Genomic DNA, 15,176 nt, shown 5'->3' with positions numbered 1-15,176 from the left:
GTAGTAAATAATTTAAATAATGCTAAAAAGAAACAAGCATTCAAAGCTTTTTGTCTTGTGCCTAGCAAAACTAGGAATCAGGAAGTAATTATATGGACTATGTCTGAGCAGATTGACTGGATGAATCCTGTCCAGATTGTACATGGGCTTTGCAAAGAGTGGGTGCATTAAAGAGATGGCTTATTAAAAAATGGCCTTTTTTGAATGTTTTTTTGTGTTCTAATTGTGCCATTGCCTTTCTTATACTCATTGATCAGCATAAGAGTTGAACTAATACCACTGTTAGATTGAAAATCATTTTACCCTTTCAGGCATACACTGCTTGCCAGCAATACAGCATATTTGTAAAAGTTAGCTTGTGCCAAAACCATCTGGAATGTCTTGATATATTCACCACAACCAATCCTTTTTGCAGGTATTAGTTGAGCTGCTGATACCATTTGGAGAAGACTGCCCGGAGGATACGTTAGGTAGTAGAAAGGTTTTGATGTGATTAAACAGTAAAGGTTTGTTATATATTATTTAGTAGCTAGTCACATTATTCTTAAAATGCATGATTGTTTCTTGTGAAACATCTGGTTCAGCTTACGGTCTTAGCTATGTGATGTTAATCATGTGAACAATCATTGCACCACATACTGGAGACTAATGCAGCACATTGAATACAGTTAGCCCCTCCTGGGAACAGTCCTTTATATTTTGACGTGCTTTTCTTGTGATGTTAGTTAACCCTTTTGTTCATGATTCCTTTTATCCTAACACAGCAAGGTAAATCAACTCAGTTAAACTTATTGACAGCTTCAAACCTCACCTAAGAGCAATATAAGATCATTGAAGCAAGTTTACTGATAGTTTATAAAAACATCTTCTTTAAACTTAGCCCCTTTTATCTTAAACCTATGCCCCCTATAATTGCCATTTCTACCCTGGAAGAAAGACTCTGACTATCCATTCTATCCATATCTCTCATAATTTTGTAAACTTCTATCATATTGCCCCTCATTTTTTTGATGTTCAAATGAAAACAGACCCAGTTTGTCCATTGTCTCCTCATAGCTAATACTCTCCAAATCAGTCAACATCTGGTAAATAGTTTCCATACCCTCTCCAAAACCTCCACATGCTTCTGGTAATGTGATGAACAGAACTGTACACAATATTCCACATGTAGCCTAACTAAAGTTCTATACAGATGCAACATGACATAGCAATTTTTATACTCTATGTTCTGACAAATGAAGGCAAACATGCCATATGCCTTCTTGACCACCTTATTTACTTGTGTAGCCACTTTCAGGGAACTGCGGGCCTGTAGACTTAGATCCATTTGTATATTGATGCTGGTAAGACTTCTATCAATCCCAAGGACAAAGTGAGGACTGCAGATGCTAAAGATCAGAGTCATGTGTGTGGAGCTAGAAAAGCACAGCAGGTCAGGTAGCATCTGAGGTGCAGGAGAATCAATGTTTCAGGCGTAAGTCCTTCATCAGGAAGAGCTTATGCCCAAAATATCCATTCTCCTGCTCATTGGATGCTGCCTAACCTGCTGCGCTTTTCCAGCATTACACTCTCGACTTCGATCATTCACTGTATACTTCCGTCCGTATTAGACCTTCCAAAATGCATTACTTCACATTTGGCTTGATTAATCTCCAGCTACCATTTCTCTGCCAAAAACACCAGTCTACTTATATCCTGCTGTATCCTCTGCCAATTCTTGAAGTCTTCAAAGCTGAAAAATTATCTTCGGGTAGATTATGTTTTAAAATATATTATAGCGGAAACAATTTTTTTTAAGCTTACAAGTATCAGCATGTAGAATCCTAACTTAAGAATCCTTTGGGTATTGTTATCTATGCTTGGACGCTAGATTCAGTGAGGATATAAATGTGAGACTATACATGTTTAGAATTGCTTATGAGCGTTTATTAGGATGTGAATTTAATAATATTAATTCGATGTTTCACTGGGGAAGCACACTAGAAATCAACCACACTCTTCCTAAAGTCATACGAAAGTTACAGATTTTATATAAGGATACAGGAGTCCCCAATTTATCTGCCTTTTAGACGCAGGCTGACAGAAAGTACAGGGCAGTCTTCAGTACTTCGCAAAGGAATTACTATTCATTAAAAATAGATGTTCAAACTACAGTTAAAAAATTATGAACTATTCATATATAATTCTCCTATTTAGAACTCCAATTCACTTTTACACACCCCCTCTGCACACACCCCTTCAGACAGACAAAAAACACAACATGGGAGTTATGGATGAAGAGAAAGACTGCAAAGGCAGTACAGCAGTTCCTGTCCATGGGGTTTGCTGCAATGATCCTTTTGCTGATCAGAATTCTGCTTGAAGATTTACCTTCTCCAGATACTTCCATTTGTTTGCTGGAAGTACAAGATGACTAGTTCAGTCACCGTTTCCAGCAACTAATAAGAGAAAATATATCAGCTATTTTCAGGATTGAGATGCTTTTTAATTCAGAGTAAAATCAATTCCTTCTCTTCCTGGGGTCTGATGGTTTCTTACTCAAACAATCACACCTCCAAGCTGTTCAGCCATGTGGGACAAAGATAATTGAAAAAAAATGTGAAAATAGTTTTCTTTCAATCTTATTTGACTGAATATCCATATGCATTTAAGGATTTATACACTGTGTATAAATGTGAAGTATTTGCTGTCTTTGCTATTTTATGATATAGTAAGCAGGTTAGCTAACACTCTGCTTGAGCAGGCAAATAGGGCCTCACTTATCCAAAAGGTGGCAATTCTTCCCTGCAGAGTACACTTGAGTGTTGGCCTTGATATGTGTGCCCATGCCCTACAGGGTGACTTGCTCCATGAACTTTGTGTTTCAGAGGCAAGTGTGCTACTGACTGAACCACAACTGACAGGCAATTATTTGGAACATGTCCAGTCTCATCACTTGAACAATCCAGCTCATTGCTGGCTGCATTTTCTCACTGGCAAGAAAGGCTGACAATGTGCAGACTGACATAACTCTCACTGCTGCCTGCAAGATGTATCCTCTTCAGTGACCCAGTGCACTCACTCCCACAAGAAACATGTGGCTGACACATTTGTGAGAAACCATGACAAGTGTTCTTTAGCAGTGTCCTGGAACTGAGGCGTTAACTGGGGAGGTAACTACAGTCCATTCCTGGATACCTGCTTGGCACCAACTACCCTGCAGTACAGACATTGATCACTTGAGGCACTGCTACCAAACCAAGATGGCGATCAGTGCATGAGACACTGAAGATGAAGAAACTCCTGGACCAGGAGAATGTGTCAGCAGTCTCAAACCAGTCTACATTCCCATCATGGGGACCATGCAGGCAGGATTTGACCTGACTTCATAAGTAATATTGCACATAGAAACATCCAATTATACCACTATATTTCTGAGGAAGTTCTCTTCATTACACAATTCCTTTATAAAACATTTGTACATATACATCTATACGAGAGTTTCATAAAATATTTATTAATACACCAATAAAATGCATAATAATGAATGGTGAATATAACAAACCTGTCTGATGGTGGGATTATTTTGTGGGCAATACCTAGGGTACACGGAAGACTACAGCTCAAGATCTAAGTGTGGGTGCCAATGGGCAGGTGTCAAGAAAGTTTCAAAGAAAAAGACTTCAAAGGGAAAAATGTACTGCAAACTGAACTGCAATCTCTTCTGAGTTACCTCAGACTGAGGGAGAATAATGGCAGAAGAGAGAGCAGTTTAAACCTGAGGCATGTTTGTTTTCCCCAATCAAGACCGCACAAGCACATGGGTTTAAAAAAAGCCAGTTTTAACTCTGGTCTGTGTGTGCTGGTGGGTGAAAGTTTGCGTTAAGTGTCACAGCTGAGAAAAGTCTATTCACCATTGTGCAAAAACAATGAAAGTCATTCTCGTTTTTCTAGAAGACAGAACGCAAGCGAAGCTGCGATCAACAGGAAACAGGAGAAAAGGCCTGTCAAGCCAGGCATCTCAAAATGAACTACTCATCTTCCAATAGCAGTGCTAACGCTATCACCCAATGGCTGCATTGGCCTATCAACTACTCTTCACAGAAATCAGAGACTGACCCTTATATCTTTTAAACTTTATCTATTTTGGACTCAACTTGCATTTCTAATCTGTGTGCATGTGTGTTGTATTATTATTTCTTATCTGTTGGTGAGTAATAATCTCATTGTTTCATTATATCAAGAAAGCCTGGCTAAATTGACACCTTTCAAAATAAAAATGCATTTTTGTCTGGGAGAAAGGTATCCAGAGGGAAAGGTTCCTGTTTAAATTCACCTCGTTTTGTACAACTGAGGGGGTGAGTGAATAAAGAAAGTGAGCCATCCTCACCTGGGAGCATAATGATTTGGGGTATCTGTCTGGAACTATAATAACTGGCAGAACCTCACCCAGGATCCGGTTATGACATCTTGTAGTTTCAAATTGAAACCTGACAGAAAGTTGGTGATGTCAACCAGGAACACCAAGTCATTTGACCATTCATCATCATCCATGAAGCTGGCATATCTTCTCTTGTTTTCTGCAAAGGTGTTTATTTTGTCATGTGTGAGTTTGTCTGCTGTGCTCAGCCAGCTAACATGGCTGATATAAATGATGTGAAGAGGACCCAGAACGGTCAACGATTAAGCTCCCTGCCGCTTGTCAAAATGTACATTGGGACAATCCAGTCCATCAGATATCATCTCCAGGGTCTTTATACACATCTGCCCTTTGTGGATGTTGCAGTGAAGAGTAATGACTTCCTAAGGCGAAGATCTGACTATCGGACTGACAAATCCATGGTACTTGCCTGTCAAACAAGGGCTCCATCAGCCATCAGATCACAAAGTTCATCCCCTGAAGACTGAACTTCACCAGAACACATCACACTTCATTGAAAATGTCTTCCCCCATTGTTGTGCACTCCGTTGAACTTAAGTCAAATAATTCCTCAATGACTTTGAATGTTTTTGGCACTCCTCATATAAAGATTGCTTATTAAATTGTATCACTTACATCTGTGGTATCATTGATCTCTAACCTGTAAAATCAGCAGGCATCAAGTCTTGCGACTAGGGAACTTTGAATGTCAGATGTCGGGTCCTTCGCTGTTCTAGCAATGGCCAGATGCGAAAGGCTAAGTTTCTCTAATATTGGCTTTGCATGTACTCACTTCCATGACTTGGACAAGGGTCCTTGCCCAGGCCATGTGCACAGTTTCTGCAGACTGTGTAATAGCCCATGGGCTGCCTATTAGATGAGCTTGGTCTGTAACTTTCCAGAATTTCTATGCTCACTAACTCCAATGGGCATAAATGGAGCCTAAAGAAAAGTGCATGACGCGAGTGGGAAACTTGAAACCAAAACAAGAACTTAGTCATGAAATAGCTTTGTTTGTAGAGAAACTGTGATTTTGTGATAGATACTGAAATTACAACCAGCAGATTTCAATGAAATAGTTCTTGAATAATATTGAGTCGATCAACTATAGATCTACCTTTTTCAACACAGGAGAAAACCCTTCCCAATTAAGTGGGATTTATCCTTAGGCTATAAACAAGACAACCACTTGACAAAATATTTACTTGTATTTCTAGGCCTGTTGTTGTACATGGATAACTTTATGTGGTTATTCTTTAACATGAGAAGTTTTGATTTAATGAAAGTCTTTTGTGAAAGATTAATTTGTCGTTTGTTGCAATATGGATATTAACTTAATGTTTTGAGGGTCTCTACCAGTCATAAAATACATTTATAAAATATAGTATTTGCTGGAGGAGGATATACTTACAAAAACTGAAAGTCTGTCAGAAAGACTGTAAAGCCAATGTTTCTAATTTTCCTGGACTTCGTCAGGTCCACTAACCAAGGAATAAATCTGTATAATCCACTTTTTTTCCCACACTGGGGATTGCACAGTTTGAAATGCACAGTTCAATTCTGTTGCAAAAAGCACATTTTCAACACATTTTGGGTGTGTTGCTTTTTTCTACTGAAACAAACAACTCGTTTTCACTTCCTGTGACCTCAACCTTCCTGCTTGCTCGGGAAAGAGCTGTTTGAAACCTCTATTTAGCAATTACGTAAAGCAAAGGATGAGCTGGTTACAAAAGTGCCAAACCCAGCAACTACACAGTCACGCTTGGAGAATAACATTGAAATCATGCAATGTACTCTTCCTGATAGGCATGCATGTTTAGCAGAACTTTCATTGCTGCAGAAATATTCTGCTTACTCTTGTCGTTACATTCAACTTGGTCTCTTTCCTGCCTGTGCTGCCTTAATTTAAAATCATTTCTTTCCAATTATCTGATAATTTGCATCATTTCGGTACTAAATCCCCACATCATCATTATTGTTGCTTAATTTGAATTACTGGATAATTCAAAACAAATTTCAAATTAGAGTTTGAATTACTTGAAGTCAGCTATTTTGAATGGAGTGTTGGATGGATATGACATGAGCCGATACATATTAAAGATTTCTCATGTAATGTTTCAGCTGCCTGACAAGGAGTTGAATAGAGACACCACAAATATATTTCTTGAAAAGGGTACAAGTAGCAGCATTCTGCAGATGTTCTAGAGTGGGTCACGGACCCTGTATTCGTAACTAAAGGAGCAAGCTTCCACTATTGTCTGGGCCATAAAGGGATCCTGAGTAATGTTCCCTCTGTTTTTTCATGTGTGGCTGATTTATTTAAATACATTTGTCCCTTAGATAATCGTCAAGTTGTAGATCAGTCAACTGATATCTTAAAGCAGATGATTTAATCACCCCCACAGGAATTTTAAAGTTGCAGAATGTAGAACATCTTTTTACTGTCATGTATACTCCAGTACAGAAGTACAGGAATACAGTGAAAAGCTTTTACAATGGCTGCTTTTAATGGCAAATTCTTAGGTACAAGTACCAGGGTACAAATCTTAGATACAAAACAGGATTAAAAGGATATGTAGAAGCATTATTTACAGTGTCTAAAAATTCAGTTAGAAATAAGATAGTTACAGCATAGTTAAAGGATTGACATCACAGTCCAGTAAAGAATTTCCAATAGCAGCAGCTCAGCACATGGTCTGACCACCAGCGCCAGGCCCCAGTCCAACACCCTGGAGCGTCGGAGGCTGAGGGGTGACCTTATAGAGGTTTCCAAAATTATGAGGGGCATGGATAGGGTAAATAGACAAAGTCTTTTCCCTGGGGTCGGGGAGTTCAGAACTAGAGGGCATAGGTTTATGATGAGAAGGGAAAGATATAAAAGAGACCTAAGGGGCAACTTTTTCACGCAGAGGTGGTATGTGTATGGAATGAGCTGCCAGAGGATGTGGTGGAGGCTCATCCAATTGTAACATTTAAGAGGCATTTGGATGGGTATATGAATAGGAAGGGTTTGGAGGGATATGGACTGGGTGCTGGCATGTGGGACTAGATTGGGTTGGGATATCTGGTCGGCATGGACGAGTTGGGCCGAAGGGTCTGTTTCCATGCTATATATCTCTATGACTCTATGACTCTATAACTGTCTTGCTACGCTCCAAGCCTCCAGTCCACTCCGCACTCGCACTCAGCTGCACCAGGACTTGTTTCCCTCACACTGCACTGGGACTCAATTCCCCTTACACTGCTCCAGGACTCATTCACCTCGCGTTGCGCTAGGACTCGCTTCCCCTCACTCTGCACCAGGATTCAATCACCTTGCACAGCTCCGGGACTCATTCCCCTCGCACTGCTCTGGGATTCGCTTCCCCTCACGCTGCATCGGGACTCATTTCCCTTCGTGTTGAACCAGGACTCGCTTCCCCTTACACTGCACCAGGACTCGCTTCCCCTCATGCTGCTCCATAGAACGTGCTACTTCCACGTGGCTGAGCTTTGATATTCATTGAACAAACTTTGCTGGGGTAGGTTGTTTTGCACACTGTCAATCAGACCTTTCCTTCACCCTTCAGCTTTGGAATGTTTCACACTGTAAGTGGCTATAAGTGTGGGCAATACTGTCTCTGGGTAAACTAGTCATCCAACAGTGATCTCTGCAACCAAGACATTGAAGAAATAAGAAAGAAACAGGGAAGCAAGAGGTAGAAAATTGAGCGAATCCAAATCAAATCAGCTGCTGAGCAAAGTAAAGAGGGAAAGAACAGATGGACTAGGATAGAAAACACCATTTATCTTCAAGTACAGGAAGGAAATATCACAATAAAATTTTAAATTTCAATAGAAATGATTACAAAGACTCAAACACAATTTGCTCTTTAGAAATGTTAAAAGATCACACAACACTGGGTTACAGTCCAATAGGTTTAATTGGAAGCATTATCTTCCAATGGGCTGCACAAATGTCCTACTTCTGGACTGGACTGAGTGGGTGGCTTTGCAAAACCATGTATCTCCTCATTAACAGGTACTCACCATTTTTAGCAGCTCTAAATCATGGGTGCATTTAATGATAATTAATATACAAATGCACTCATTTTATAAAACTCTAAAGGTGATTAAGGATGTGCTGCAATTTTCACAAGGCTAAGAGCAAAGTGGGCAAATTTCCCAACAACTTGTGGTAATTCACAATCCTCTGAGTATCTCTTCCTCACCACAAGCTTTTGGCTTATTATTAATAGTGGAAAATGTCAATAACCCTGTTATCAAGACGACAAAGTAAGGATCATTTCTTTAATAAATTTCAGTTTCAATCACTTTGACAGCCTTGAGCAATTGAAGATTTTAGATGGACAAGTGACACCAGCATATAACCCTGGCTCTAGCGTGTTTAATGGCATGGGGATATTGTCCATACCTCTTAGCCAGGTGGCCTAAGTTCATGTCTCATCTGCTCCAAAGGTGTGAAACAGTATGTCTAAATATATTGATTAAAAATATCTTTAATTCTGGATTTCTCAATTTGAGAGCTATACTCAGCTGACAACATGATAATAATTCTCACCACTCTTGAACAAGACATTGTAATAACTGCAAAATTAAAGGGTGAGTAAAGAGAACTTGTGTTCATCTTTCATTATCTCAGGACATCCCCAAGTGCCTTACAGCCGTTAAGTATAGAGACTGTAGAAACGTAGGAAACGTGGCTTCCAAATCATGCAGAGCAAGATCCCAAAAAACAATAAATGTGAGAAATTACTAGATAATCTGATTTGTCAATGTGGTTGAGGGAAGAATTATTGAAGACACTAAGGCAATTCCTCCCCTCTTCTTCAGAAGAGGTGCTGTGTTTACATCCACCTGAGAGGGCAGATGAAACCAAAATCCCATCTAGAAAAAGTGTCTTCTCTGACAGTGCAGTACTCCATCAATACTGCAGTGAATTGTCAGTCTGCAGTACAAGAACCTCTGGGTTTCTTAAATAGATTCTGGCCACAGACGTTGCCATTTTCATTCCGGGCAAATTATTCAGATACGATTTGGCGTCTGTTTCTGAAACAACAAAATTGTTATTAGAATTTCAATGAAGTGAAAATAATGTTGAGCAAAATGAGCACCGCGTTGATCTACATATATAATGCCGTATCTAACTGCCTCAGGCTTCACTTGCCTCATCACCTTCCTATGCAGCTTGTGTGTTCAGGCACTGTGTACACCAAGTTATGCACTACCACCAAGCTCACCACCAGCTTCTCAAGGGCAACTAGAGATGGGCAATAAATGCTGCCAGCCAGCAATGCCCACATCTCACAAATGAATAAATAAAAGAAACGACACAATGCATCCTATTCCAGCCAACAGTGCTGCAATACCCTATCTTGAGCTGACAGAACTCTCAACTTCAGCTGGCTGGGGTGAGAGAAGGGTGTTGACTCGAACAATGTTGAGTGTTTGTTAAACATGCAACCACACATGAAACAGTCACATTCTCAGTCACCGTGTAAAGAGCTGCAGTGTTGTGTTCACTGACCATGTCGCTTTGTATTAAATAAACATCGAAGGAAACAGTAATGGGAGATTCCCCAAGGTAGCCATATCTCATGTAATCCATCTACAGTCCTTGATGTTGCAATGGTTGTTTATACAGGGCAGGCCCTGACACCAGGGTTGAATTACAAGGGAGTTCTTTTTTGTATTTATTTCCACTGAATGCCATTGTCATTATTTCTGGGGTCCTTTTGAGTTAATTCGACCAGGAATTACTTAGAACACCTCTGCATGAGAGTTAAAGAATATCTAAAGCCCTGTCTAAATCTCTTTAGATTTCAAAAGAATGCTTCTTTATTTTTTCCATACTTCAGTAAAGAACATAAATCTGTTTCCTGCACACCTTGTATCTTAGTCTCTGAGCAACAGAGATTGTAGAGAGAAAGCTCCAGAATAGACCTGTTCCTAGAAAAAGTGATAACTATAATGATTTCTGAAATTGCTCATTTTTATTTTGGTGACATTTTACAATATACCCTTCTCTGTTCTGATCTCTGTAATGGGAAAGATATAATGATGTTAGGTGACATCAGTGCCAGTTTCCAGGGAGAGAGCTGTGCCAGAGAGAGATATACATCCTCACACCCTCACATAAACAACAGGAATTTGGAAGAAACACATCAGCGTTAGACTATAATGGGTATTTATTTCAGAGACAAGCTAGAGGAGAGATATCCAAATAAGATACAAACTGGAATGTAATCATAGACCAGTGTCTGTTCCATCCCCAGTTTTCTCCTGTGGCTGGTACAGTAACACTGACAAAGTATATACAGTTATGTTAAATGCCTGTCTAATACATAGCATGCTAGTACACCTGAAAAATGCAGTGTCTATGCAATAGGTTTGCAGTGGCAATACCACTTAATCTGCGTAGACCCCCTTCAAATACCAAGTCTAAACATGGCAGCTGGTTTCATGGCAAGGAATATCATAAGATCATGGAAAAAGAGCAGGAGAAGGTTAAGTAGCCCATCAAATCTATTCTGCCATCCAGTATGATCATGTCTGATGTGACTGTGGCCTTAACTCCCCTTTCCTGTCTGTCCCCCATAATCTTGACTGCCTTATCAATCTAAAATCAAACTAAGCCTTGTGTGTATTCATATACTGCCAACTCAGGTAGGGAACTGCAAAGATTGACAACATGCTGTGAGAAGAAAGTTCTCCTCATCTTCCAGATGGAAGATGCCTTGATTTTAAACTGTGCACCTGAGTTGTAGATTGTCCCACAGAAGGAAACATCTTCTCAGCATCAACCCTAAGAAGGCCCCACAGAATCCTGTATGGTTAATTACCATTATTTCTCGTTCTTGTAAATTCTCATGAGTATTGATCCAAATTGATGAACTTCTCTTCATAAGATAACCAATTCATCATATGAAACAGCTAGGTAACCCTCGCTGCATTGTTTTCACTTCAAGTATATCCCTCTTCAAATAAGGAAACTGTGCACAGTCTTCTAGGTGTTGTCTCATAAGTGCACTCGACAGTTGTAGCAAGATTTTGCTATGTTTAGAAGCCAGAGTAGGTATGATAGACAATGCCTGAGAATATAACTCTGTTCAGTGCTCTTGTGTTATGAAAATGCCAGGCAGATTAGGCATGGGGTTAAATAAAGAAATCTGGGAAAAAGTTCCAGCAAAACAAAAATATCTGCGTGGCCTGTTGGTTCAAAGTTCCTATTTTTAACTGTTCATTCTTTGTCATACTTTATAAGTTGAAAATGCATCGACTTCTTATCCCTGTTTTCTCTTGTGGATCACAATTCACTCCAAAATATGCTGTCAAAATTATGAAGTTAAAGCATATATTTCTTGTCAGGGGTCACTATTTCAGTAATAAATGGTTTGAAACAGTAACACAGAAAGGTTGGATAAAGTATTATAGTAGTATTTGAACAAGCTTTTTGAACCTCTCTTTTTCACACAGTTCCTCAAGTCCTCAAAAGCTGTGCAGAATTCATTGAAAAACATGGCATTGTAGATGGGGTCTACAGGCTGTCAGGAATTACATCCAACATTCAGAGGCTGAGGTAAGGCATTAATTACAACTTCATGCAATTTTATTAATCTGAAATGACTTAAGTTTGGAACTGCACTCCTCACTTAAATTCCTCAACAGTGAGGTAAGTGTTGTCATCACGTCTGAATGGGTGTCAACACGTTGTGTTTGACCTTACCAACTTGTCAAACTTAAAGCTGCATTACAGACAACAATTGCCTTACTCAGTGGAAGTCATCTCAGCCTGAACCAAACCTTTGCTTTGTATGTTCCTGTAAATGGCTCTGATTTTCCTATGCCTGGGTTTGTAACGGTGAAAGTGAGACACTGAGATTTGAAGTGATTGCTATGTTAAGTGCATTTTATTAATTGCAAAATTAAATATTAAGAAAGCTTGCCATGTTTTGTCTGCTGAATATTTTAATGAATAGATGCAAAAGGCAAGAGACTTGTCAATTTTCAATTCTTTCTCCTGGTGTGAGTGGAAGTAATAAAGGCCTCAAGTTTGAGGCAGTTACTTAACCCCTGGTGAAGAGGCCGGTGAAAATTTTTCACATGAATCTACACTTCTGTATATGTTCTATATTGTCTGCCAGGGAAGTTATTTGGGTGGAACTGAGAAATAAGAAGGGATGATCACCATATTGGGATTGTATTATAGACCCCCCAATAGTCAGAGGGAAATTGAGAAACAAACTTGTAAGGAGATCTCAGCTATCTGTAAGAATAATAGGGTAGTTATGGTAGGGGATTTTAACTTTCCAAACATCAACTGGGACTGCCATAGTGTTAAAGGTTCAGATGGAGAGGAATTTCTTAAGTGTGTACAAGACAATTTTCTGATTCAGTTAGTGGATGTACCTACTAGAGAAGGTGCAAAACTTGACCTACTCTTGGGAAATAAGGCAGGGCAGGTGACTGAGGTGTCAGTGGGGGAGCACTTTGGGGCCAGTGACCATAATTCTATTTGTTTTAAAATAGTGATGGAAAAGGATAGACCAGATCTAAAAGATGAAGTTCTAAATTGGAGAAAGGCCAATATTAGGCAAGAACTTTTAAAAGCTGACTGGGGGCAGATGTTCGCAGGTAAAGGGACGGCTGGAAAATGGGAAGCCTTCAGAAATGAGATAACAAGAATCCAGAGAAAGTATATTCCTGTCAGGGTGAAAGGAAAGGCTGGTAACTATAGGGAATGCTGGATGACTAAAGAAATTGAGGGTTTGGTTAAGAAAAAGAAGGAAGCATATGTCAGGTACATACAGGATAGATCGAGTGAATCCTTAGAATAGTATAAAGAAAGTAGGAGTATACTTATGAGGGAAATCAGGAGGGCAAAATGGGGACATGAGATAGCTTTGGCAAATAGAATTAAGGAGAATGCAAAGGGTTTTACAAATATATTAAGGACAAAAGGGTAACCAGGGAGTGAATAGTGCCCCTCAAAGATCAGCAAGGCGGCCTTTGTGTGGAGCCACAGAAAATGGGGGAGATACTAAATGAATATTTTGCATCAGTATCTACTGTGGAAAAGGATATGGAAGATATAGACTGTAGGGAAATAGATGGTGACATCTTGCAAAATAGAGGAGAAAGTGCTGGATGTCTTGAAACGGTTAAAAGTGGACACATCCCCAGGACCTGATCAGGTGTACCCGAGACCTCTGTGGGAAGCTAGAGAAGTGATTGCTGGGCCTCTTGCTGAGATATTTGTATCATCGATAGTCACAGATGAGGTGCCGGAAGACTGGAGGTTGGAAAACGTGGTGCCACTGTTTAAGAAGGGTGGTAAGGACAAGCCATGGAACTATAGACCAGTGAGCCTGACCTCGGTGGTGGGCAAGTTGTTGGAGGGAATCCTGAGGGACTGGATGTACATGTGTTTGGAAAGGCAAGGACTGATTCAGGATAGTCAACATGGCTTTGTGCGTGGGAAATCATGTCTCACAAACTTGATTGAGTTTTTGAAGAAGTAACAAAGAAAATTGATGAGGGCAGAGCAGTAGATGTGATCTATATGGACTTAAGTAAGGCGTTCGACAAGGTCCCCCTTGGGAGACTGATTAGCAAGGTTAGATCTCATGGAATACAGGGAGAACTAGCCATTTGGATACAGAATTGGCTCAAAGGTAGAAGATAGAGGGTGGTGGTGGTGGAGGGTTGTTTTTCAGACTGGAGGCCTGTGACCAGTGGAGTGCCACAAGGATCGGTGCTGGGCCCTCTACTTTTTGTCATTTACATAAATGATTTGGATGCGAGCATAAGAGGTACAGTTAATAAGTTTGCAGGTGACACCAAAATTGGAGGTGTAGTGGACAGCGAAGAGGGTTACCTCAGATTACAACAGGATCTGGACCAGATGGGCCAATGGGCTGAGAAGTGGCAGATGGAGTTTAATTCAGATAAATGCGAGGTGCTGCATTTTGGAAAAGCAAATCTTAGCAGGACTTATACACTTAATGGTAAGGTCCTGGGGAGTGTTGCTGAACAAAGAGACTTTGGAGTGCAGGTTCATAGCTCCTTGAAAGTGGAGTCTCAGGTAGATAGGATAGTGAAGAAGGCATTTGGTATGCTTTCCTTTATTGGTCAGAGTATTGAGTACAGGAGTTGGGAGGTCATATTGCGGCTGTACAGGACATTGGTTAGGCCACTGTTGGAATATTGTGTGCAATTCTGGTCTCCTTCCTATTGGAAAGATGTTGTGAAACTTGAAAGGGTTCAGAAAAGATTTACAAGAATGTTGCCAGGGTTGGAGGATCTGAGCTACAGGGAGAGGCTGAACAGGATGGGGCTGTTTTCCCTGGAGCATCGGAGGCTGAGGGGTGACCTTATAGAGGTTTACAAAATTATTAGGGGCACGGATAGGATAAATAGGCAAAGTCTTTTCCCTGGGGTCAGGGAGTCCAGAACTAGAGGGCATAGGTTTAGGGTGAGAGGGGACAGATATAAAAGAGATCTAAGGGGCAACTTTTTCATGCAGAGGGTGGTACATGTATGGAATGAGCTGCCAGAGGATGTGGTGGAGGCTGGTCCAATTGCAACATTTAAGAGGCATTTGGATGGGTATATGAATAGGAAGGATTTGGAGGGATATGGGCCAGGTGCTGGCAGGTGCGACGAGATTGGGTTGGGATATCTGGTCGGCATGGACGGATTGGACTGAAAGGTCTGTTTCCATGCTGTACATCTCTATGACTCAATCACAGGGGACTTTTAAACTGCAATTCACTAA

The 15,176-nt window shown here is 40.3% G+C and overlaps 1 protein-coding gene across 1 annotated transcript in view; it reads left to right on the top strand.

Annotated features, from left to right (window-relative positions):
* The window catches only part of arhgap31 (Rho GTPase activating protein 31), a 102,423-nt gene that overhangs the window by 46,935 nt on the left and 40,312 nt on the right, over window positions 1–15,176 (top strand). Inside the window, exon 2 of the mRNA XM_043700660.2 lies at window positions 11,876–11,978. Within this exon, the coding sequence (XP_043556595.2) occupies window positions 11,876–11,978 (103 nt within the window). The remainder of the gene's footprint in view (window positions 1–11,875; window positions 11,979–15,176) is intronic.

This window comes from Chiloscyllium plagiosum, unplaced genomic scaffold (assembly GCF_037043375.1).
Source record: "Chiloscyllium plagiosum isolate Xiang-an unplaced genomic scaffold, Cpla_swu_hap1 HiC_scaffold_12, whole genome shotgun sequence".
NCBI lineage: Eukaryota > Metazoa > Chordata > Chondrichthyes > Orectolobiformes > Hemiscylliidae > Chiloscyllium > Chiloscyllium plagiosum.
This window is presented reverse-complemented; position numbering and strand designations above follow the sequence as displayed.